The 20,442-nt window shown below is 48.7% G+C and overlaps 8 protein-coding genes across 8 annotated transcripts; 7 read left to right on the forward strand and 1 right to left on the reverse strand.

Moving 5' to 3' along the window:
- Nucleotides 1-134: 134 nt before the first annotated feature.
- On the forward strand, nt 135-2,172 carry DEU56DRAFT_953566 (major facilitator superfamily domain-containing protein; the record flags this gene model as incomplete). Its single annotated transcript, XM_041359189.1, has 10 exons — nt 135-194; nt 250-316; nt 371-504; nt 556-662; nt 708-1,240; nt 1,291-1,404; nt 1,458-1,549; nt 1,606-1,739; nt 1,788-1,920; nt 1,984-2,172. Coding segments are annotated over 10 exons (1,518 nt in total), but the record flags the coding sequence as incomplete, so codon positions are not given.
- Nucleotides 2,173-2,296: 124 nt separating this feature from the next.
- DEU56DRAFT_813472 (uncharacterized protein) lies at nt 2,297-4,273 on the forward strand. Its single transcript, XM_041353670.1, has 6 exons — nt 2,297-2,898; nt 2,953-3,046; nt 3,101-3,282; nt 3,329-3,473; nt 3,525-3,620; nt 3,666-4,273. The coding sequence occupies exons 1-6, from the start codon at nt 2,438-2,440 to the stop codon at nt 3,921-3,923; spliced, it is 1,236 nt and encodes a 411-aa protein (XP_041206778.1). The 5' UTR covers nt 2,297-2,437; the 3' UTR covers nt 3,924-4,273.
- Nucleotides 4,274-4,313: 40 nt separating this feature from the next.
- Nucleotides 4,314-6,675, forward strand: DEU56DRAFT_813475 (uncharacterized protein). The gene is made up of 5 exons (XM_041353671.1): nt 4,314-4,890; nt 4,940-5,633; nt 5,682-5,828; nt 5,881-6,393; nt 6,463-6,675. The coding sequence occupies exons 1-4, from the start codon at nt 4,390-4,392 to the stop codon at nt 6,300-6,302; spliced, it is 1,764 nt and encodes a 587-aa protein (XP_041206779.1). The 5' UTR covers nt 4,314-4,389; the 3' UTR covers nt 6,303-6,393; nt 6,463-6,675.
- A 785-nt stretch (nt 6,676-7,460) lies between these two features.
- DEU56DRAFT_452392 (uncharacterized protein) lies at nt 7,461-8,456 on the forward strand. The gene is made up of 4 exons (XM_041346285.1): nt 7,461-7,754; nt 7,810-7,885; nt 7,954-8,016; nt 8,070-8,456. The coding sequence occupies exons 1-4, from the start codon at nt 7,594-7,596 to the stop codon at nt 8,217-8,219; spliced, it is 450 nt and encodes a 149-aa protein (XP_041206780.1). The 5' UTR covers nt 7,461-7,593; the 3' UTR covers nt 8,220-8,456.
- A 1,413-nt stretch (nt 8,457-9,869) lies between these two features.
- DEU56DRAFT_452399 (uncharacterized protein) lies at nt 9,870-11,177 on the forward strand. The gene is made up of 5 exons (XM_041346286.1): nt 9,870-9,994; nt 10,058-10,389; nt 10,452-10,520; nt 10,570-10,739; nt 10,796-11,177. Exons 2-5 carry the CDS (start codon nt 10,223-10,225, stop codon nt 11,131-11,133), a joined length of 744 nt encoding a protein of 247 aa, XP_041206781.1. The 5' UTR covers nt 9,870-9,994; nt 10,058-10,222; the 3' UTR covers nt 11,134-11,177.
- A 1,511-nt stretch (nt 11,178-12,688) lies between these two features.
- Nucleotides 12,689-15,288, forward strand: DEU56DRAFT_739862 (uncharacterized protein; the record flags this gene model as incomplete). The annotated part of the gene is made up of 7 exons (XM_041348769.1): nt 12,689-12,891; nt 12,987-13,741; nt 13,967-14,359; nt 14,435-14,686; nt 14,744-14,811; nt 14,862-15,002; nt 15,052-15,288. 7 exons carry the CDS (start codon nt 12,689-12,691, stop codon nt 15,286-15,288), a joined length of 2,049 nt encoding a protein of 682 aa, XP_041206782.1.
- Nucleotides 15,289-15,469: 181 nt separating this feature from the next.
- On the reverse strand, nt 15,470-16,816 carry DEU56DRAFT_813507 (uncharacterized protein). The gene is made up of 7 exons (XM_041353672.1): nt 16,712-16,816; nt 16,580-16,655; nt 16,508-16,526; nt 16,016-16,454; nt 15,947-15,954; nt 15,744-15,892; nt 15,470-15,695 (listed from the first exon to the last, which is right to left on the reverse strand). The coding sequence occupies exons 1-7, from the start codon at nt 16,759-16,761 to the stop codon at nt 15,630-15,632; spliced, it is 807 nt and encodes a 268-aa protein (XP_041206783.1). The 5' UTR covers nt 16,762-16,816; the 3' UTR covers nt 15,470-15,629.
- Nucleotides 16,817-17,558: 742 nt separating this feature from the next.
- On the forward strand, nt 17,559-19,789 carry DEU56DRAFT_813520 (vacuolar DHA amino acid exporter). The gene is made up of 10 exons (XM_041353673.1): nt 17,559-17,775; nt 17,828-17,894; nt 17,952-18,085; nt 18,138-18,244; nt 18,291-18,805; nt 18,864-18,977; nt 19,030-19,121; nt 19,179-19,312; nt 19,360-19,492; nt 19,544-19,789. The coding sequence occupies exons 1-10, from the start codon at nt 17,599-17,601 to the stop codon at nt 19,682-19,684; spliced, it is 1,614 nt and encodes a 537-aa protein (XP_041206784.1). The 5' UTR covers nt 17,559-17,598; the 3' UTR covers nt 19,685-19,789.
- Nucleotides 19,790-20,442: the final 653 nt, after the last annotated feature.

Consider the following 20,442-nt stretch of genomic DNA (forward strand, 5'->3'; position numbering starts at 1 on the left):
AACTTCTTCTGCTTCGTCTTTTTAATGCGCAACTCATGACTACTCTAACCATTGAAAAAGCGACTTCTGTGTCCGAACCCAAATATCAACCCCATAACTCTGATGTCAAGCCATCACCTGACACCAAAGATACAATCGATATAGAACATGTTCCAGTTAACGACGACCCCCGTCAATGGAGTCTTGCCAAAAAAGTTCGTTCAAATCATGATGTGCTCTCAACTGACCAGGTTAACGCTGTATCACCAGACCGTAACATTGTGCATTGTGTCACTAGCTACAATGGTGTCTGCGTTAGCATCTAACATTCAAAATCGTTCGTCGCATGTCTTTGCCTATTGAATGGTTTTGATTTGAAATTGTCTCACAGCCTCGAACTCTCTGATAGAGAAAGATCTACATGCCACAAGTAGTCAGATTAGCTGGTCATTAGCGGCTTTCATACTCATACAAGGCAACTTTCCTCTGATATGGAGCGCCATGGCTGAAATTACAGGCCGCAAGGTTGGTCGCCTTTCTTGATCTACGTAAGAATGCGAATCTTGATCATCGTAGATTGTCTATCTGCTGTCTTCGGCTTTATTTGTGGTAGGAAGTGTTATCATAGCACTTTCAAAGACCATCGGGGTAATGATCGCTATGCGAGTACTTCAAGCAGCGGGGTGAGCTTTATCTAAGACGCTCGAGCACGGATTGATGTCTTGCAGATCAAGCGCTTTCTTGGCTATTTCGGCCGCGACCCTGGCCGATATTTACGAGACTCACGAACGCGGGACCATGATGGGCGTCTTCTATGCTGCACCCCTTTTAGGACCCGCACTCGGCCCTATAATCGGCGGGTCTTTATCACAAGGCTTCAACTGGCGTGCAAGTTTTTTTTTCCTGCTGATCTGTGGAGCAATCATCTTCCTTTCCTTCCTCATCCTGTTCAAGGACACATATCGACGTGACCGAAGTCTCACTTATTGCTCTGCCCTGCAACGACGTCTTGCCTCCCGAGAACCCGTCCGGCGTTCCAGCGAGTCTACCATCGCAGGATCTGAGTCCAGTAAGAACAAAACACATGACAAGGACCTCGAGAAGCAGTTCCAACTCCCGATTATCCCTGAGGAGACTCCAGCGGTGATTTCTACACCAGAGCTTGACGATATCAGGCTATCAATAAAGGACATCAACCCCTTTCCACCATACTTCCAAATTTTGTCTCGAAAGAACAATGTTCTAATTCTCACTGCTAATGGTGAGTGAGGGCTGGCTTCCCGTATTACATGTCGCTAATGACTTCGCTAGGACTTGTCTTTGGTTTCAACTACTGTCTTTCATACACATGCGAACGCACTCTTGCCAATGCGTATGGTTATGATGCGCTGAGTGTTGGCATGGTATTGCTTTGCCTGGGCGCTGGTGAGATCCTCGCCATCTGGACAGACGGTGGTAGAGACTAATTTCCTATAAAGGGAGCGTCGCTGGGAGTGTAATTGGTGGGCGTTGGTCTGATCGGGTAGTTGGGAAGATGAAGGAAGCGAACAAGGGAAAGTGGTACGCAGAAGTAAACCTTTCTGATACCCTTGCACTGGAACCCTCTTGATTAACTTCTTTACGAAGATGCGATTAGAGAGCTCGAAACTGGCGATGCTGTGGCTACCCCCGTCTGTCATTGGTTATGGTTGGGTGTGCGATAAGCATCTCAATGTCGCTGTTATTTGCGTCATGCTTGTCTTTGTTGGATTCTCATCCATGTGTGTGGAATTGTTATTCACGGTCGTGGTTGCTCTGACATCTTCCAGATGGATGTACGCAAGTACGTTATCATACCTTGTTGATGCCAACCCTGGTCGCTCGTGCGCGGCGGTAGCCACGAATAGCTCGTTCCGAGGAACACTGGCTTTTATTTCAGCCATGACTGCTGTACCGCTTCAAGTAGGTTTCCTGTGTTATCTGCTATATCTCACAGATTTTGACGCTAGCTCGCTCTCGCTGCAGAACGCTTGGGGAGATGGCATATTATTCACGGCGTGGGCTTGCGTCTTGGCTATTGCAGAGTTACTGATTATAATAGTGGTGTACAAGGGAGAATCGTGGCGCAATGAGAATGAGGAGAAAGAGCGTAAAATGCTAAGTAAATGAATATTCGAATTTCTAACACATTCATATTGTTAGACAGGTATGGAGCATGCAGGGCAGGTCTATCTATCTGGTTATATAGCGATAGAATAAAGTATATATGTGCATCTGAAATGAAATGATCTCTCTGCGTGACACGTGATCGTTACAGTTGAACGCGCTGGTAAGTTGCTAGTGAACTAACTGGTCGCGTGACAGCCAAGGCTCTAACGCTGCAAGAACGAGAAAATTGCATACTTGGGGCTTGTTGCGCCTCGAGATATATCTTTTCAACTCCAACTCGACACAAGTTACGAGCATCACACTGTCCGCGATGATTAGAATGCAAACTGTCGTGGCTCGTACACCAAGTGCGCTTCTTACTTCTCTTGATCGGTTTCATTTGCAGTCCAAAGCGACAGCTGGTACGCTCCTGTTTGCCCTTGCTGCGCCTTCGGAAACTCTGTCTGTGATAACCTCACATTTAAAATCACGTTTTCCTCGCCACATTGGATGTCTATCGTCACCACTACCGGCGTACCGTTCGCACATCATGTGTGCTGTTGCTTTGCTAGACGGAATTACATTCCGGTCGACGATTGCTGGTCGCGCCGATCCTCAGGTTGGTCGATGGCATGCCGCAAGGCGCTCAAGTACACGACAACTACCTGCAGCACAGTCGAACTTTTTCGAGGAATTTCACGGAGATTTGGGCCGAATTAACTGGGACGACATATGGGATAAGAGCGCCACGTCTTCTCAGGAGATGATGCCTGTGGAGCTGAGAATGGCGAGGTGGGCCTGAGATTGCCCTGTTTCCATGATATCTTGGCTATATGCATACTCCAGGCCTGAAGATGTGTCTTCGATACTATATTTCTCGGACAAAGCCCCGGAAGGCATTGCGAAGGCACTGAAGGCCACTTTTCCGCATTCACATGAGGCGGGTACATCATATATCTCAGATAGTAAGATATGAATCCTATTTCCCCTTCAGCTAGGCTTTTTGGCGGCATCGACTCCTTTCATCACAGGTCGACCGGTGACGCTTTTCTACGACGGCGAGATATATTCAGATGGAGCAATCGGAATTGCCCTTCAGCCTTCTATGGGTCATACTTCGCTAACGGTCGAGTTTCCTGGTCTGGTCGATCTGACTCCGGATCTGCGAATAACTAGGTAGCATCCCTCCCTCCCTCACCCGTCGTATGCTGAGTGGTCTGAGCTCTGAGGGAAATCTCATATTCACGATTGATAATGGAAACCCTACACGTCTCCTCCTTGCTGCAATGAACAAGCATGGTTTTGACAGTCGTGACGTCCTGCTCAAGGACGATGAATTTTATGTTGGCGTTATGAGTAATGGCAAGGTACGAAGTCCCCGCTCATAGTTGATCAAATGCACATACTTATGAACGAAGGTAGAACGATTACACCGTATAATATCGGGTGACCCTTCACGCGGCACCATTGCCCTCGGGACAACTAGTGCACCACCGCAGGGTTCCATCATGAGAGTGGGTCTTTTATCATCTGAATGAATGTACCTAACATTCTGACAGATGTTATATTTGCCACGGAGAGATGAAGCGGCCTTAAACTTGGAGCCAACGCATAGAAACGCGTCCATTTCGCTCATTGCAACACCTGACTCCATTGGTGGCGAGCCTCCATCCTCAGTCCTCGAAAATGACGTCCTGGTGGTTGACGGGAATTTTATTGCTGGGTCTGAGAATGGGTTTGTGTTGAGAAGGGACGCCAAGGAGGAAAGCTGGCCCTGCACGCTGCCTGGTGGGCGGGCCCGCCTGTGTTGGGTATGAAACAAGCTGCAGCCGATGTCGAGTCTTTCTTCTGGCACATTAAACCAACCAAGTTGCGAAAGTTCTATTCAGCCGCACGCCACTGGTTTGATCCATCTATTTCAGGTCTCCATATTAACTCTCATGTCGTTTCTATTTGTCCCGTCATTGTCTGCGGTACTTCACCTTTCATGATAGTTGCAAACTAGCATTAGACTTGATGTATTGGATGGGGCTGATTGGGCGACCCGTGAGAAACGGACATTGCCGGGTTTCAGATGGACATGCGAACAAGAGGGAAAACGGCAAATTCCGGATTTCACTGACTCAATGTGGTTTTTATTTGTCATTGTATTGAATCCACATTTGGGATGCCTTGCAAAGCAAGGTGATACCTGAGTTCCCGTTTTGGCCGGATATACCGTGTTGTTGTTCGTGCTTTCCTCAGCCCGACAAACTCTTTCCAACGCACAGACCACCACCGTCAATGTCACACAGCGTCAACGACATCGTCGCCACCACTAACGATGATCCCCCGCCGTTCAGTGGGCAAGAGAACGATCCCGAGGGGAATGCTGATGACTTCGAGGTATTTCCTGAAGATAAGGAGAACGCGGTGGAGTCGATCCAACAAGGGGATGCTGCAGGCGAGATTGAAATAACGCGGTCTTCTGTTTCCTCTAGCGTCTCTTCAAGTCAAGATGCTGAGCCTGATGCTGGCGAGACACATGATACGGCTCTTGGTCTTCCTCCAGCCTGTCGCCCTTCAGATTCTGATAGTGGCGAATCGGAAAAGGGTTTGAAGCGCAAGCTAGCTGACCGTGGCACAAGTCAGGGGCCGGAGAACCTGGTGCCTTTACCCTCTGCCGAGCCTGCCAAGCGTCCTAGAGATGATACCGACAAAGATGATAACCCTCGCGAATCCAAGAGACCGTCGCCTCCTCCCGAACAGAAACCCGTGGCAGCAGAGACATCCGCACCTAAATTCGTCTGTCACTTTTTATTATTCGCAGGCTTTTACTAAAATTTCTTATCAGGGAGGGTTTATGGCCTACGCTGCCGCAGCATCTCCGTTTGCTGCTGTCAAAGGTCAAAATATCTTTTCAGGAGCTAGTTCCAGCACGTCCAAAAAACCATCTGTTTCGCCATCACCATCACCTTCCCCCCTGCCAACGAACAATGCCCCTACGCCTTCTCCGTTTGCGAGCTTCGCCCAGTGGTCTGGACAGCAGACGCCAGCTAGTACAGCCATCAAGCGTACGGGTTTCGAGGCATTCATGGGTCCCACTTCTACTTTCGCAACAGCAGGTGTTTCTCCCTTCCCTTCTAGACCCAAGTCACCATTACGTGCTAAGAGCGCACTCGGAAGGAGCAGGTCACCCCCGAGACGTATTCCTCTCAGCATGAGCAGTGCATTTTCGTCATATGCCAGTGGTGGCATGCAAGCTTTATTTGCTGCGCCTCATCCTAAACGCGCGAGGGCAGATTCACCCAACGGAGGATCGTCACGCAGTTCACTTGAACGGACAAGCAGCACTAGAGTGAATGTACTGGATTCAACGTGGAATGGAAGTGCTGATGAGAGCGGAAGCGGAGAGGAAGATGATGATGAGGAGCAGGATAGTGAGAGACCACCTTCAACATTTGGTGAGAGACTGCGTGCAGGTAGGGATGACGAAGAGGACGAACCTGAGGAGGAGAAAGAGAAAGAGAAGCTTCAAGAACAGGACGGTGCGATGTTTCAATTCCTTGGTGTGCAGATGCCTAAATTTGTGGCAGTTGTAACTGGCGAAGAGGATGAAGAGACGATACACCACGTGCGCGCCAAGCTCTATGCCCTATGCCCCCAGAACCAGTGGAAGGAGCGTGGCACTGGCCTCCTCAAACTCAATGTCCGACGGTCAGACGGTGGAGGTGCTCGTCTTTGTGCGCAAGTTACGTCATCTTCGGAGCTCGTCTCACTAACATTGGGTATCAGTGATGCGCAAGGAAGCGGTCTACACAGTTATACTGAATGTTACACTGTTCTCCGGAATGAAATGCTTTATCGCACAGGATCCGCGATATATTCGGTTGAGCGTAATCGAAGATGGGGTCACGACACATTACAACCTCAGAGTCAGTTGTTTTCATTTGCGTTGTTTTCACAACATCTATAGTGACCCTCTCGCAGGTTTCAAACGCGAAGATTGCACAAGATTTGCTAGAGGAGATCAAGTCGAATATTCCAGCTTGACATCCAGAGTACCCTTATGTTACTTTACTGCTCATCATGATCATGCCTTGCTACATTTAACATTAATGTTGTCTTTATGTACAACCACAGGACGCTCGCTGCTCCCTATATCGCATGTCCACCGGTGGCAAGGAGCCTCAAAATCACTCATCCCATGGTCCTAAATGTTGCGCCTCGGAGTTCACGGGACGAACATCGTGTCTGACGGTAGCGCCTTTGGAGAACTAATCTTGGACGTGATGCATACCTTCCATTGTACGTTGACCGACGTTTGTTCAGCCTTAAATAGGCATTCAGTGTTCAATGAAGTGATCTATCATTTAGACCACATCAATGACATGCAGTAAGGAACGACTCGAAGGTAGAGTACGAATTGCGAGCTTGTGTTACAAGTTGCACCAGCCCCGCAAATCTTTTCCATCTCTATGAGTCTCAGCGAAACTCGCTCAATGACCTGGTAAAACATGTTAGATGATCATTGTGGGCTGAATTGATAAATCTCGCGCTCACGGTTCAAGGTCCAGTGCAAAAACTGAATTGAACTTTACCAGCATGAAATTGTCCTGCGACACCCGTAACGGCGCTTCTTGTGTACCATGATAGCGGCTACTGGTAGTCACGTGTCGAACCCGGAAGTCACACTTATTACGACTTAGCTGGTGCAAATCCCAGACAACCGTGAGTGTCGTCTTCTTCCAGACTGCCAGTACCGTTAGCTGTGCGACTGCTAAGCGCTCAGTGTTTCGTAGGTATTGATTGTTCTCAATCTTACAGGTGTTTCCGCATCTGGAATTCCAGCGCACAATGTTGGCGACATGACGCTAGAGCCTGGATTATATTTTATCATAGAACGCTCTACCTCGGACAAGCGATCTGTCTTCACCACGAGAACAGCAACGATTAAGGTGCCGAATACTTTTCTTCAGCCATCAGAACAGGATGACGGATTTTATTCAGGAATCTTGCTTCTTCGCGAATTTCCGTTCTTGTTCAAAGACGCGCGATGCTTGCCAGCATCAAAGAACGTTTTACGATCTGGGGACATCTGCGTTTGGTGTCACTGAGGGTGGGGTATCCATCAAACGCCTATAGACGGCTGGGATGGAAATGCACTCGGTCCACGAGCTCGAGATTGCCTTGCAGTTCAAAACTTTACCGTAATCACTTTTTGTTTGATGTGAATTTTACGATGACGTCACAAGTAACGTCAAGGTACGAAGCACCCGAACAAACAGTGCACACCGTCACATCAATGCATCACGAGCGAGGGTAAGTAAACCGACTTCCATCGTATCGCCTTCGGATGACCCGTGAAGATAGCACTGGGAGCAATAAGTGCGCCACCACAGGACTCCATCGTGAGAGCAGGCTCCTGTCATCCGGACGCACCTAACATCCCGACCGTAAAGGATATCCTTGGACTTGGATCCAACGCACGGAAACGCGACCGTTCGGATGCGCACTGTCCTGCTCATTGATGGATATTTCGTTACTGGGCCTGATGATGGATTTACATTGAGAAGGACTGCCGAGGAGGAAAGTTGGCCCTGTACCACGCTGCCTGGCAGTGGGCAGGCTCTCCTGCTATTGGCGGCGCAGCCATCAAATATCGAGATGTCGGTTCAACTTTTTAGTTTTTGGTGACCGTGTGATTTACGGATCGTTCTATAGAGGGATTCTAGCCACGAGCCACTTGCAATTGTGCTGCCTCGAGGCATCTTGTCTCGTCATGGATTTCTTGTTTCAGGTGAACCATCACTGCTTACATCAACAAGCCGTGCAACAATATTAATGTATAATGCCTTGTTCCTCTAGCAACGTACAGCAGGTGCTCCAGTGCAAAACCATCAAGCAAGGGACGGGAAATTCCACATTCCTGTACGTATGTGCGGACGTTCCAAAAGGAGGTTAATCAGTGATCACACTACTAGACATCCCTGCCAGACGAGCACGCCATACAGTCACGGAAAAACGACATAAAAGAAAATCTCTTTAGCCATTACCGCCATTGGTTGTCCACTTCAGTACAATCTTCAGCGCAAGCAGAACACTGCAGGCACGAGTTTGTGGGGCACGCATGAATCTTAAACGTGTCCGTCACATCTTGTCCTTTTTCGATTCGAATTATTGTTCATTGGGGTGTACTACCCTATGTCCGGCATTATTATGTAGTCTTCTTGTCCCTTTTGAAGTGCTAAATCGCCTCTAGGGACGGCAGTATAGGGCGTGTTTCAGACCACACGATTCCGTTCAACACAGCGGTACAGACACCTATTTGCAAGAATCCGTCCGATCAGTGAAATACATTTTCAGTTGGGTGTTGTTAGAACCAGCCAAGTTGAACGTTCTGCTTTCATGTACTTATAATAATTTGCTGAAATGGATTTCAGTTACAACGGACCAAATGCCTCTAAATACTGAATTTCTTCGCTCAGAGCATTTTGAGCAAGGGTATCCTGCAAACTGATAGCATCATTTCAGTGGATGCTGTGTCGGGTGGACATTGCATCACCGAATTTTCCACACCATGCTGTCATATGGCCTGTTTACCAGCAGTCGGGCTAATATGTCTAGACGAATCACAAATAGAAGCCATCAGATGATATCACGAAGCAACTGTGTACCCAAGTTGGGCGTTAACATTGAGCTTCGGTCCTGTGGTAAATATTGATATCAACCAGGCCCGTCAGTAGTATTGTAACCGGTGTACAGCTTACTCTGTCCCTTGTAAAATTACCAAAAAGGCTCAATGCACAATGGTGGCCTATGGTGGCCCAGTCCATCCTAAACCACTTAACCCCATTTAGCGATCGTCGATGGATCGCTGAAAGTAAAAGTTCAAGCTGAGCAATTTGCTTCGAGGAAGCCAGCCCTGAGCGCTGAGTTAAAGTTGAGATGTTTCAGCTGGTCTAGTCCACATGTACATCAAGTCATTGATCGTTACTCGTAAGATCAACGCATCTTTCTAACTCATCTGATTCGGTTCCTGGCACTGCAAAGACCGGTACCGAAGACCCTTTCCCCACTGTGACTGCCTCCTCAGTGTGAGCCATGTAAATTATTCAAATGGTCCTACAAAATCCCTCCCAAGGACTCTGCCGTCAGTGAAGAAATTTTTTCGATGGCCCTGTGAGAATCTCGGTGGTGGCCCAAATGTAACCCTGTAATGTACACCACTTCCTTACCATGATGATCATTAATGACTCTTTGTTTGTAAGGACAGGATCCTGGCCTAACTGAGCCCAACTACTAAGTAACATACATACAAATCAGGCGGCCATGTTAGTAACAGCCTGGCTGATTGCTACCAAAATGGAAAGGCAGTGAAATAGTTGAAATGGTAACTCACTCCCTCTGATTTGATCAGTACATGCTAATCTCAGGACAAGAATGCATAGCTGAAGGAGATTCGCAATGGTGTCACAATTAACGAGGCCTCACCCACTTCCCAGGGCGTGCAACCCTTTAAGGTCAAGTCTCAGTACGGTATCGTCTCTTCTCAACACTCCATGCGGTCCTACCGTCACACTGCATCTAAATCTAACATTCGCCGGTAAACGAGGGGGAATTAGGATACACAAGCATAACAAGGCACCGTCATCTTGCACTATGTGAAACCCAGTAAAATGATGACCTACTTGTTTATTCACCATAGCACGTCAATCCTCTCCGAGATCCACGCCCGATTTTAAGTTTGGCGGTGGCAGGCACATGTCGTACTGCTGTTCATGCTACCCTTTTATCCGGAGGCGTGGTTGGCGCGTGTCTGTACCATAATCAGTTCGGAGCTGTGGCAACGTGGAAAAGCCAATCACTTCTTAGTTTTCCTTTAACGTTATCCCGACTTTCTCACTAGGTATGCCATGACAATCTTCACACTGATAGGGCGCAGCGCCGCCGTGGCTTACGCATCGAACAGTTGGCAAGCTGAGATTTGATTTTGTTTTCGGATCATAAACGGTTCAGGGTAAATATATTTTATGTTTCTGACCGCCTGTTGAAACTTCCAGTATATCTTATATACTCAAAGTATAAAGAACCGCGCATTCGAAAACGACATAATTAACTACCCACATTCTTATTAATGGAACCTCATACTCCGTTGACAGCGGCCTTGCTGATGACTGGGCGCAGACGAGCACTACCTATTGACTCCTACGGGGAACCATTCACCGAGCTCACGGACTCCAATATTCCAAGCCAAGGCTCCTTGAATGGCCTCGACATGAATCATTCCACATTTTCAACAAGGTATGGCTCGTTGTTTCGGTCTTTCTACAGGACAAATAATAACTTCCACTCCAACCGTGTAGCCTCAGCTATGATAACAACTATCGCCCCCTAGATTTGTTGGAGCCAAGTCAAACTCATGGCACAACTCAGTAAGCTATATTTTTTTTCACCGGAAAAATCGGCTAAGAACATGAACAGTCTGTCTAAGATCCATTCTCATCATGACTGCGGGATTACGGATGCTTCATCACTGGATGAAACGGCTCTCTTTGTTGCAAACTATCTCCACCAGATGCGCCTGACATTTGGGACGGGCATGACCGTTGACCAAGCAATTCGAATATGTAGTGGGCAGTGGGACACCCCAGGTCACCCATCATCATTTATCCTATACGTATATCGCTCACACTATATCTCATCGCAGACCCCGATCCTATGCACGGTCAGATGGGAATAGATGAATTTGGTTCGAATATCAGTTCACCTTCGACGAGTCACACAGGTTCCCAATCTAGCAGATCAGCGACTCGCCAGTCTAGTCCCAGCGAGAGGGCGTCTTTCAGATCCAGTGCTGTTATGCAGACTGACCACGAGATATTCCGAGACAATGACAGGATAAAGGTCAGATGTCTCGAAGGCCCTTGCAACGGCAATGTATTGATGAAGGACAATTATGCCCGCCACGTGCGTGAACATCATTTTGGTTGTAAGAGGAAGGTGGGAGGGAGCTCTAGACGAGGTGTTCGTCTCGGAACGAAATGACTCGGATGGACATACCGCACGACCATGGTTGCGGCAGCAATGGAAGATTGGCTGATGTGGAACTACGGTACGGACCATGCTAGCCTGATCAAGGGCATGTTACATTTGTTTTATTAAACAAGGCGTATTTCCTGTGGATGTGATAGCCCACCAATTTATTTTTTGCTGTGCCCAATGCACACAGCTTCGCAGATGGCTGGGCATGATTTCTCAGTGTCCAGAAAAGGGTACTGTGGCGGAAATAACCGAATCGGACACGACTTGGGGATGCGTTGAACTTACTCATCACTGCCGTCTACCACCACTTCGTCGCCGTCTTCGCCGTCGCCGAGACACTGCAGACAACGAGCTCTGTATCAAACAATCTTCTACTGTACCTTAGTCTTATCCTTTGTTTTGTGCTTGTTCGCCTAAAAGTAAACAACGCTGCCATCCAACTTGGCTTTCTCGCTTTTCTTCTGAAGCTAGCTATATTCCGCCACAATTTCCTACTCTCATTCCTTTAAATTCTCTCTGAAGTCGAACCAGTACAATGGGCCAAACACCCTCCAGGATCCAGATCCGTCGCAATGGCATTGTACAAGCGAGATCTAACCCGCCATCCTTCGAATCGCAGTCATTGTCCGAACCCTCAACTTCCATTCCCACTCCTTCATCGTCATCTTTGTCAGAGCCTCAAATTGCGGGCACCGCAGAAACGAAACGTACTCGTCGTGCATCCCTGTCGCACCGCATTCTTTCATCGCTTGCTCCCAGGACTTCAACTCCACGCACCCAAACAGACAGTTCGGCTACTCAGGCCTCGCAGCGCAAAAAATGGCGGCTTTCGCGACGTGTCTCTCCATCTCCGGCAGCCAATGTTATCGCTGTTCGTGAGGTTGCAGAACCTCAAGACGAACAGAACGGATCGCAAGGCCCTCCTGCGGATGTAGAGAGCGGTAAGGGCAAGGCAAGAGAAGATGAAGCTGTGGACGACTTCCCGTCAGCCCCAGAAGCGTCAACATCCCCCAGTCCACCATTAGAAGATATGATATCGACCACTTCGGATGGAGGATTGGTTGAACCGGCATCTGATATTTTGGTTCAACCCATTCCCTCAATTTCTCGTCATTGCTCGGAGGAAGATGAAGATGAAGTGGTCATCGCTCCAACTACCGAGTTGATTGACCCATCTTCTCAAGTACACATCCCAACCGTAAATCAGAGCGAAGACCCGCCGTTCATACCTCCGATTGCACCCGCTGGACCCCAGCCTCACGTAGGCATAACTGCACAGCCCTTAGGTCGCCAATTTCCACCTGCGGGAACACTTGTTGTTGTGCAAGGTGTTGTGCACACCACTGACGTGTCCCGCGCTTCGGAGGCAAATACCGCCAACAACAATAATTCAAACAATTCAAATTCCATGAATGATGGCAATCTGGCGCCACCAGGAATTGGCAGGTCATCCTCTGTTTCACGCCAAAGATCGTCGTCTACCCCCGGAGATCGCTTGCGCAATCGCTTGTCTGGAATCCTACCGCGCCCCTCCAGCATGCTGCCGTCTGTACCGCTCATGTCAGAAGACGGTACGGCTGTTGACCGCACTGCTGCTGACTATCCACAACAATTACCCGTTGACACGCAGTCAAGTACGGCTTCTCTTCCCGCGGGGACGGGCTCTAACACAGGGGCTGGTCCACCAACCTCTGAAACATCTAGTGCCAACTCCGGCTCACTTTCGCCGAGTAGCATTGATGTATTGGGAACGTTACTCAGGTGTGCATTCAATTTACTCCATGGCAATGCTCCACCCCATCGTACCATTGGACTGATTCATGCGTATTACAATACTGACTTGTTCTCCATCGCAGTGTTGCAGCAGCAGCAACAGCTGCTTCCCTCCTCACAGGCACTTCCGAGCCTATTTTCTCTTCTGGACTGGCGCCCTTATCTCAATCACCAAATCAGCCCCCTCAAAGTATGTCCGATAGACCTCTATCGCCAACACCCACAGGTGATGCTGGGCGAATGCGTCATGTCTGGAGCAGTTTACGTGATCGCCTTGGCCTTCGCACACCTGGAATGGGAACGCCCGGCGCTGATGAGGGCACAGGTAGACCCAGTCCCCGTGATGCACGGGAGCTCCTGCTTACGGAGATGGCTCGGGCTTTCAATCTGGGCCTTGGTCTAGGAAGACCACCTGTTGTTCCTGGTGTAGCCAACGCCAGCGGGCCCGCAGCGCCCGTAGTTGAAGCAACTTCCGCCAATGGAGGTGGGACCAGCGACGTTCCCATTATGCCACCGCCTGGCAGCTTTGAGCGTTTCCTCATCGATCTCCAATCAGATCTAAGGGTCGCGCTTGCGCAAGATAGTGTCCCTATTGACACTGACGGCGAGGGCAATGATGAAGGTGTGGGTGATGAAAATGACCATGAAGGCGAACACCATGAGACTGAAGACGTGCCGGATGGCACGAGCGACAACGAGTCTTACGACACCGCCGCATCCGACATCGATGATAACATGCCTGAACTTCAAAGCGTTTCTGATGAGGCGTCTACTATCTCGGACGCCCACACTGCCCGCGAGAGCCCAGGCACAGCCGATGACAATCTAGGACGTAGCGGTGATCCAGATTTGGAAATTGACAACGCCCTAGTTCATGATGCCACAGCAACCTTGCCTCGCATTGCCCACGCTGACACCCTTTCTGGAGAGGCGGGTACAGGCATAGGGTCTCAAGATGCTTCATCTGGTTTGTCAGGGTCTCCAGCAGAACCTTCCTTATCATCTCCATCATCTGGTCCCCCAGGTGTGACTTCTTTCACTGATTCCTCAACTGCTGCACAAGAGCCTGTTCAGACAGACATGCCATTTCGCATACCGCGTATTTCCCCTGGTTCTACGTCGCGCACTGAGCACACACCTATCAACTGGTGGCGATTGTACCGTTTTCCTGCTATCAGCGCGCCAGCGAGTCGCAGTACACAGGCGCACACGATTGTACAGCAAGGATCTGCCCCACAACAACAATCACACGCAGACGGTGAAGGGGTACAAAATGCAGGTGCTGCACCAGCGGTTTCGTCTTCTCTTCCTTCTACTCCCTCAGAGATGTCGGACACTACACACGCAACGCCAGACGCCGACTCGACCGCCGGAGTACCGCCGAGTAACGGAAATGAACAACGCAATGTCGTTATTCCTGTCATCGTTGTGGGGTTGCAATCAGTGCACGCGGAACGTCAATCGCCTATGCCGCCACATCCTCCTCACCACCTCCATCCTCACCTTCATCATCAGCCACCCGATTTCGCAGACGAGCGCACCACTGAAGGAGATATGATGGACTTAGACTTTGGCAGTGAATCTGGGATGCCTCTACCAACCTCAGCCCCTATTGCTCCATCAGAACTCTCGCCCGAGGATCGACAATCTCGCGGCCGCTCTTGGCAGTCCCGTGCAGCAGATGCTATCAGGAATTTACGTCCTGGTCGCAGGGCCGCTGTGGCAAGACAGGCAGCGTTAGAGCCCCCTGGCTCTAGAACGTTCCTCATTTACGTCATTGGTGGTGAGTTCACCCTTTTTGCCCTATTTTCAGATAATGGATATTGATATTTATTTCAAGGCTATTATCCACCCGATCACCAAATCATCACAGGCGGGAACTTGGATTCGTTCGAAGCATTGTGGTACGTACGCGGTACGAGTGTGATATAGTGTCATGCTCACTTTCATGCAGGGAGCTAGCCGAGTTACTCGGCCAAGTGAAACCACCTACTGTCTCTAAAGAAGATATTGACAAGTCCGGGCTTGAAGTCATTAAGGCAAATTCACTTGAGGAGTATGCAAATGAAGGACGTGTCGCTACCAACTGCGTCGACCGGGTATGCAACCCTGCTTTTCTCATGTTTTTCGAGCTTATTTTGCATATAGTGTCTCATATGTCTCGATGACTATGTGCCAGACGACGACCTACGTATCTTAAGCTGTAAACATGCATTCCACCAAGGTTGTGTAGATAAGTGGTTGCAGACTGGAAGGAACAACTGCCCTGCCTGTCGTTCAAAGGTACGTTTACTTGGCGGCAAGCGATCAGTTTTTGACATCTATTTCAGGGCGTCGACGAGACTAGCCCCTCCACTGAACCATCCGCTTCGAGTTCAACCATAACACCCCAGCCAGCAGCTGCGTGATGACATGCATCCTTAATTAAGCAGTATTTTCCCTTGCATCATCTTCCCCTCATCTCGATTGTAACAAACCTTCACATCTGATCCGTCTTGCGATTCGTGTAGCAATTTCATCACTTCATCGCTGTTGTTCTTTCTTCAGCTTATTATAATGCTGCTGAGTATCATCGTCCATACGATTTCACCCGTTGTCATTTGTACTGTACGACACATAGAAAATATCTTTTATCACTGAGAAGATCGTATTATCCTGTGTGTTATCATCAGTACTTGGCATACAGCTCATGGTGCAGGTGAGTGCGGGGAACATTCAAGCTGCTGCTACGCACGCTTTCCAGTGATGCCGGCGTCTTTGAGCTTGGCGAGAAGCTCGTCCACATTTGCCACCTGGATATAATTGTCAGCACTGGGATATGCTATGGAAAAAGGAGTCACCTTGCCACCACCAACGCGCTTTGAGGGTTCTGTGACTTTGATGGTCTCTAGTCTAGGCGTGAGGTCAATTCCAAGTTCCACAGCTGTCAACTTCTCCACAGGTTTCTTCTTGGCTTTCATGATGTTCGGCAACGAGGCATACCGCGGTTCTGGAATAGGCGGAAATTAACTGAGAGTGATGAAATATTGGGCATGAAACGCACCATTAAGCCTAGTTTTGAGAGTATTCGTCAGCCACTGAGACCTTCGTGAATACACGCAAATGGACTTGCCGAAGATCCGTTGTTATTATAACAGGAAGCTTGCACCTGAGCTCCTCAAGGCCCCCATCTATCTCACGAGTGACGTTCGCAACCTTCTGCTCTGGGTCCACCACGACCTTGCTTGCAAATGTTGCCTGTGACCAGCCCATGAGGCCAGCGAGCATTTGTCCAGTTTGTCCAGCATCATCGTCAATAGCTTGCTTCCCCAGGATCACTATGTCCACACCCTCCTTCTGTCGTTCGATGAGAGCCTTCAAAGTCTTCGCGACACCGAGAGGTTCTGGGGCCGGAGCAGATTCCGGGATTTCAACGTGGACAGCAGAGTCGGCACCCATGGCGAGTGCGGTACGGAGTGTCTCTGCGGACTTGGGTGGACCGATTGTGACGACCTTGATAGATTTTACTGCATCCTTCAGGCGTTCTCGTATCCGAACGGCTTCCTCCACAGCTATAACACATGGTCAGATGACCGTGCCCACCGAATGCTGACGGCAAACGTACCAATCTCATCAAATGGATTCTGCAATTGCTAATGTCAGCCGGACTGGTTTATGAATTGTAGACTTGACATACCATGGAATGTTTAACATTGAGATCGATGCCTGTCTGCTCAGGATTCACGCGAATCTTCACGGCATAGTCTACCGCCCTTCCAAACGCATTGTGAGAGCTGGAAGGACATTTTTTGTTTCACTTGATGCGTACCTCTTTATAGGGACCAATATGTTGAGCAACCGCGCGGCAGAAGGCCTCATCTTCTACTTGAACTCGAAGCTTGCTGAAAAGTAAAGTTGCTCGTGTTATCGGGACTCGGATTCGGAAATGAAGACAACTGATATATTTACGTAATCACTGCTGTTCTTGGCCTTCAAGTTACTTTAACGACTGCAGAGTGCTTTTCGTATCTGCGTGGTTGGTTGCCATCTGCAATCAATTCCTCGTTCACACAGGTAATTGCAGGTGTGCTGGCCAATATGCTCATCCACTTTTTGACGCAGGACTTATACCCAAAGTCGTGACTGACTCAGTCGGACTTCCTCACCGAAGTCGGATCAAGTTTCCTCGAGCTCAATCTCTTGGGAGCTCTTGGGACATATTACGAAGGTCAGGGTATGTCACATCATGTCGTGAGACTCATACTTAGTAAGTTGATAACAGAATGTACATGTAATAAGGCTTGTGTGGACGGATAACAGGGTCAACTTGGATGGTTGACTAGGGCCAGCTCTTCCTATTATTAGCTCGACTTCACCTCCCACTAACCGGGCCCCGACATTCGGTAGCAAGCAGACACTCTGGATGATTACGATTCCAAACGGTAACCTTGATAACTTGTTCGGCCCCGGGGGCCTTCCTCAGGGTGGCTATCTGATAGTCAGAATGAAGACAAAGTTCTACAGTAGCCATGCTACTCGATCGGCCACTTTGTCCGACACCCTATAGTTGTTCCATTCAGTAGGATATTTTGATCATCGGCATTGGAAAACCATGTGCGCTTTTTGTCACCCGCTTCATCGCTGAACCATTTATAAAACCATACCCTGTCATACGACCTTGAGTTTCAGCTCCCGCATCTGACAGCCTTTACGCCCATGGCAGAAACCCAAAGTACAACTTTGTCGCCTACTGACGTCCAGAGTGTGGAAATCCAGGATACAGACACCCAGACGCACATCTCCAGTTCAAATGTCTCAAATGACCCTATTAAGCTTGACATAGAACATGCAGTAGTTGAAGATGACCCTCGAATGTGGCCAAACGCCAAGAAGGTACATCCTTCCATTTCAATTGTGTAACTAGAGTTTGATCAAACATATACAGAACGCTATATTGATCATCATATCTGGAGCATCGATGATTGCGGGTTTGTGCGCGAATATACAAAATCGTAAATTGTTTCCTTGATGCTATCGTGACCAATGTCGGTTGAACAGCCAGTGGACAGCCGCCAATGCTCAAATTGAGCAGCAACTACGTACCAGCAGCGGGGACATCAGCCTGAGTTTGTCTCTTTTCATTCTCATTCAAGGCAATTTTCCTGTTATTTGGAGCGCAATTAGCGAGATAAAAGGCCGCAAGGTTCGGGTTTCTGTGTCTTGAGGGTGTCATTTATTAACATTGCCGAGCTCAGCTGGTGTACCTTTTCTCCGTAGCATTGTTTACACTCGGATCTGCAATCGTAGCCGTATCCAAAACCATTGGTTTGGTGATCGGCATGCGTATTCTGCAAGGCGCAGGGTAGGGCAGTTCCTCAATCCCTCAATCCCTTGCTCACATGGAGTAGTTCAAGCGCGGTTATCGCTATCGGAGCTGCCACTCTGGCCGACATATACGAACCACATCAACGAGGAACAATGATGGGTGTCTTCTATTCTGCACCTCTCCTCGGTCCCTCATTGGGGCCAATCATTGGTGGCGCACTCACACAGGGCCTCGGGTGGCGGGCGGTTTTCTGGTTCCTAGTCATCTGGGGAGGTATAATTTTCTCGGCATTCCTTTTCTTGTTCAAGGACACCTTCCGGAAGGAGAGGAGTGTGACATACCAGAATGTATTGAAGAGGAGGCTCCGAGAGCAACAGTTGTCAGAAGCGATGGACGAGTCGCGAAAGATTTCAGAGAAGGAATCACAAGTGAATGGAGAAAACCAGACGAGTTCGAAGGACATTGAAGCACACCCTACAGTCATACCAGCATCAGCCATCAGAGAAGTAAAGCTCTCCATTTCTGATGTCAACCCTTTCCCTCCGTACCTATCGATTATCAGCCGCAAGAACAACTTTGCTATCTTGATAGCATCAGGTGAATGCCTCCGTTACTGAGAGTTGTTTAAAACTAAATTTATGTCCTCTTGCGTTAGGTTTAATTTTTGCATTCAGCTTTAGCATTGCATATACATGCGCAAGAACATTGTCGATGTATTATAATTACGATGCTCTGAAGACCGGCCTTGTTTTGCTTGCCTATGGTGTTGGTAAGTAAATCGCAAGCAAACTGCGAGCACCTGCCTGACGCATCCATCCTAGGCTGTGTAGCCGGCAGCATATTGGGTGGACGTTGGTCCGATCGGACACTTGCTCGGTTAAAGGCCGCGAATGGAGGAATTAGCTTTCCAGAGGTGACCCACTATCTTCAGTTCAGCCTCCATCTCCCCGTTTGACGCGAATTTGTGCAGATGCGCCTCGAGAGTACGAAAGTCGCCATGGTGTGGCTACCTCTTTCCGTGATCGGATACGCCTGGGTGTGCCAAGAACGGGTCAACGTCGCCGCTGTGTGTGTGATGCTGTTTCTCGCTGGATTTTTATCCATGTACGTTTACTTTGTTTTACACTGTCTTTTGCACTCATCTGCGATAGATGGATCTACACGAGCACATTGGCATATATTGTCGATGCAAACACTGGTCGCTCATCAACGGCAGTAGCGACCAACAGTTCTTTCCGTGGTCTGTTTGCTTTTGTCGCTGCCGAGATTGCTGTTCCTCTACAAGTGAGTCGATGTCATCATAGCTCACAGAATATTGGATCTGAGGTTGGTTAGGATAGCATTGGCGACGGTGGTTTGTATACTCTCTGGGCTGGACTGATGGTCGTGACTGAATGCATTATTTTACTGGTGCTGTACAAAGGTAGGAAGTGGAGAGAAGCCAGTGCTGAGCGGGAGAAGCAGAATGCCAAGTAAACGATCATCATGGCTTCCGATCGATCATAGATGAAGGATAGATAATACTAGATTGCCAGAAGCATGTACAGTATCAGTACAGAATCGCGAGGCTTATTCGCCGTCGATCGATGAAGTGTGAGATCACACTAAGACTGACTACGCGGAGTTGCTGAAAATGGAGACTTCACAGCTTGGGATCCGGTCCAGTTGCATCATATGTGCTATCATTTCTATGTCCAGGACTGTCTCCACACGGATCGAACATGCTTCAAGTTGTCCTCGGGCTCGCACTAACGTCAAACACTTCCAGCCGCAGGGCTATTCCAAAGCTCACGAAATTGATAGATGATTGCTCATAATCGATCGACGTTTTAACTTCTAATATTAACGTCGCTAAACTAATTTGGGTCATGATATCATGAATTCTAGTACTATGTGCGCACATGGACCATGGTATAGGGTTAGTCCCCCACCATAGAGGAGAGTCACGAAGAACGGGATGAGACAACAAAAGATACAATGAAACCCGGAAACCAGTAAATCCATTACAGAGGTAATGAAGACTGTCATCGATGAGGAACGACATCCCAAGGCGAGTGTTACAAATGAAAGAGAATTTGAAGGCGGGGATGGAGAATACTGTGGATTTGCAGGCGGAGGATAAGAGCCCCAGACTTCAAGCTTCAAGGATCAGTAGTCCAGCAGCCGAGGATGGTGGATGGATTGTTCGTCCTGGGTAGAAGGAATGTAATATTACAAATATGAAACGTTAAAGC

The sequence above is a fragment of the Suillus clintonianus genome (assembly GCF_016758775.1).
Source record: "Suillus clintonianus strain FC179 chromosome Unknown DEU56scaffold_53, whole genome shotgun sequence".
Lineage (NCBI taxonomy): Eukaryota > Fungi > Basidiomycota > Agaricomycetes > Boletales > Suillaceae > Suillus > Suillus clintonianus.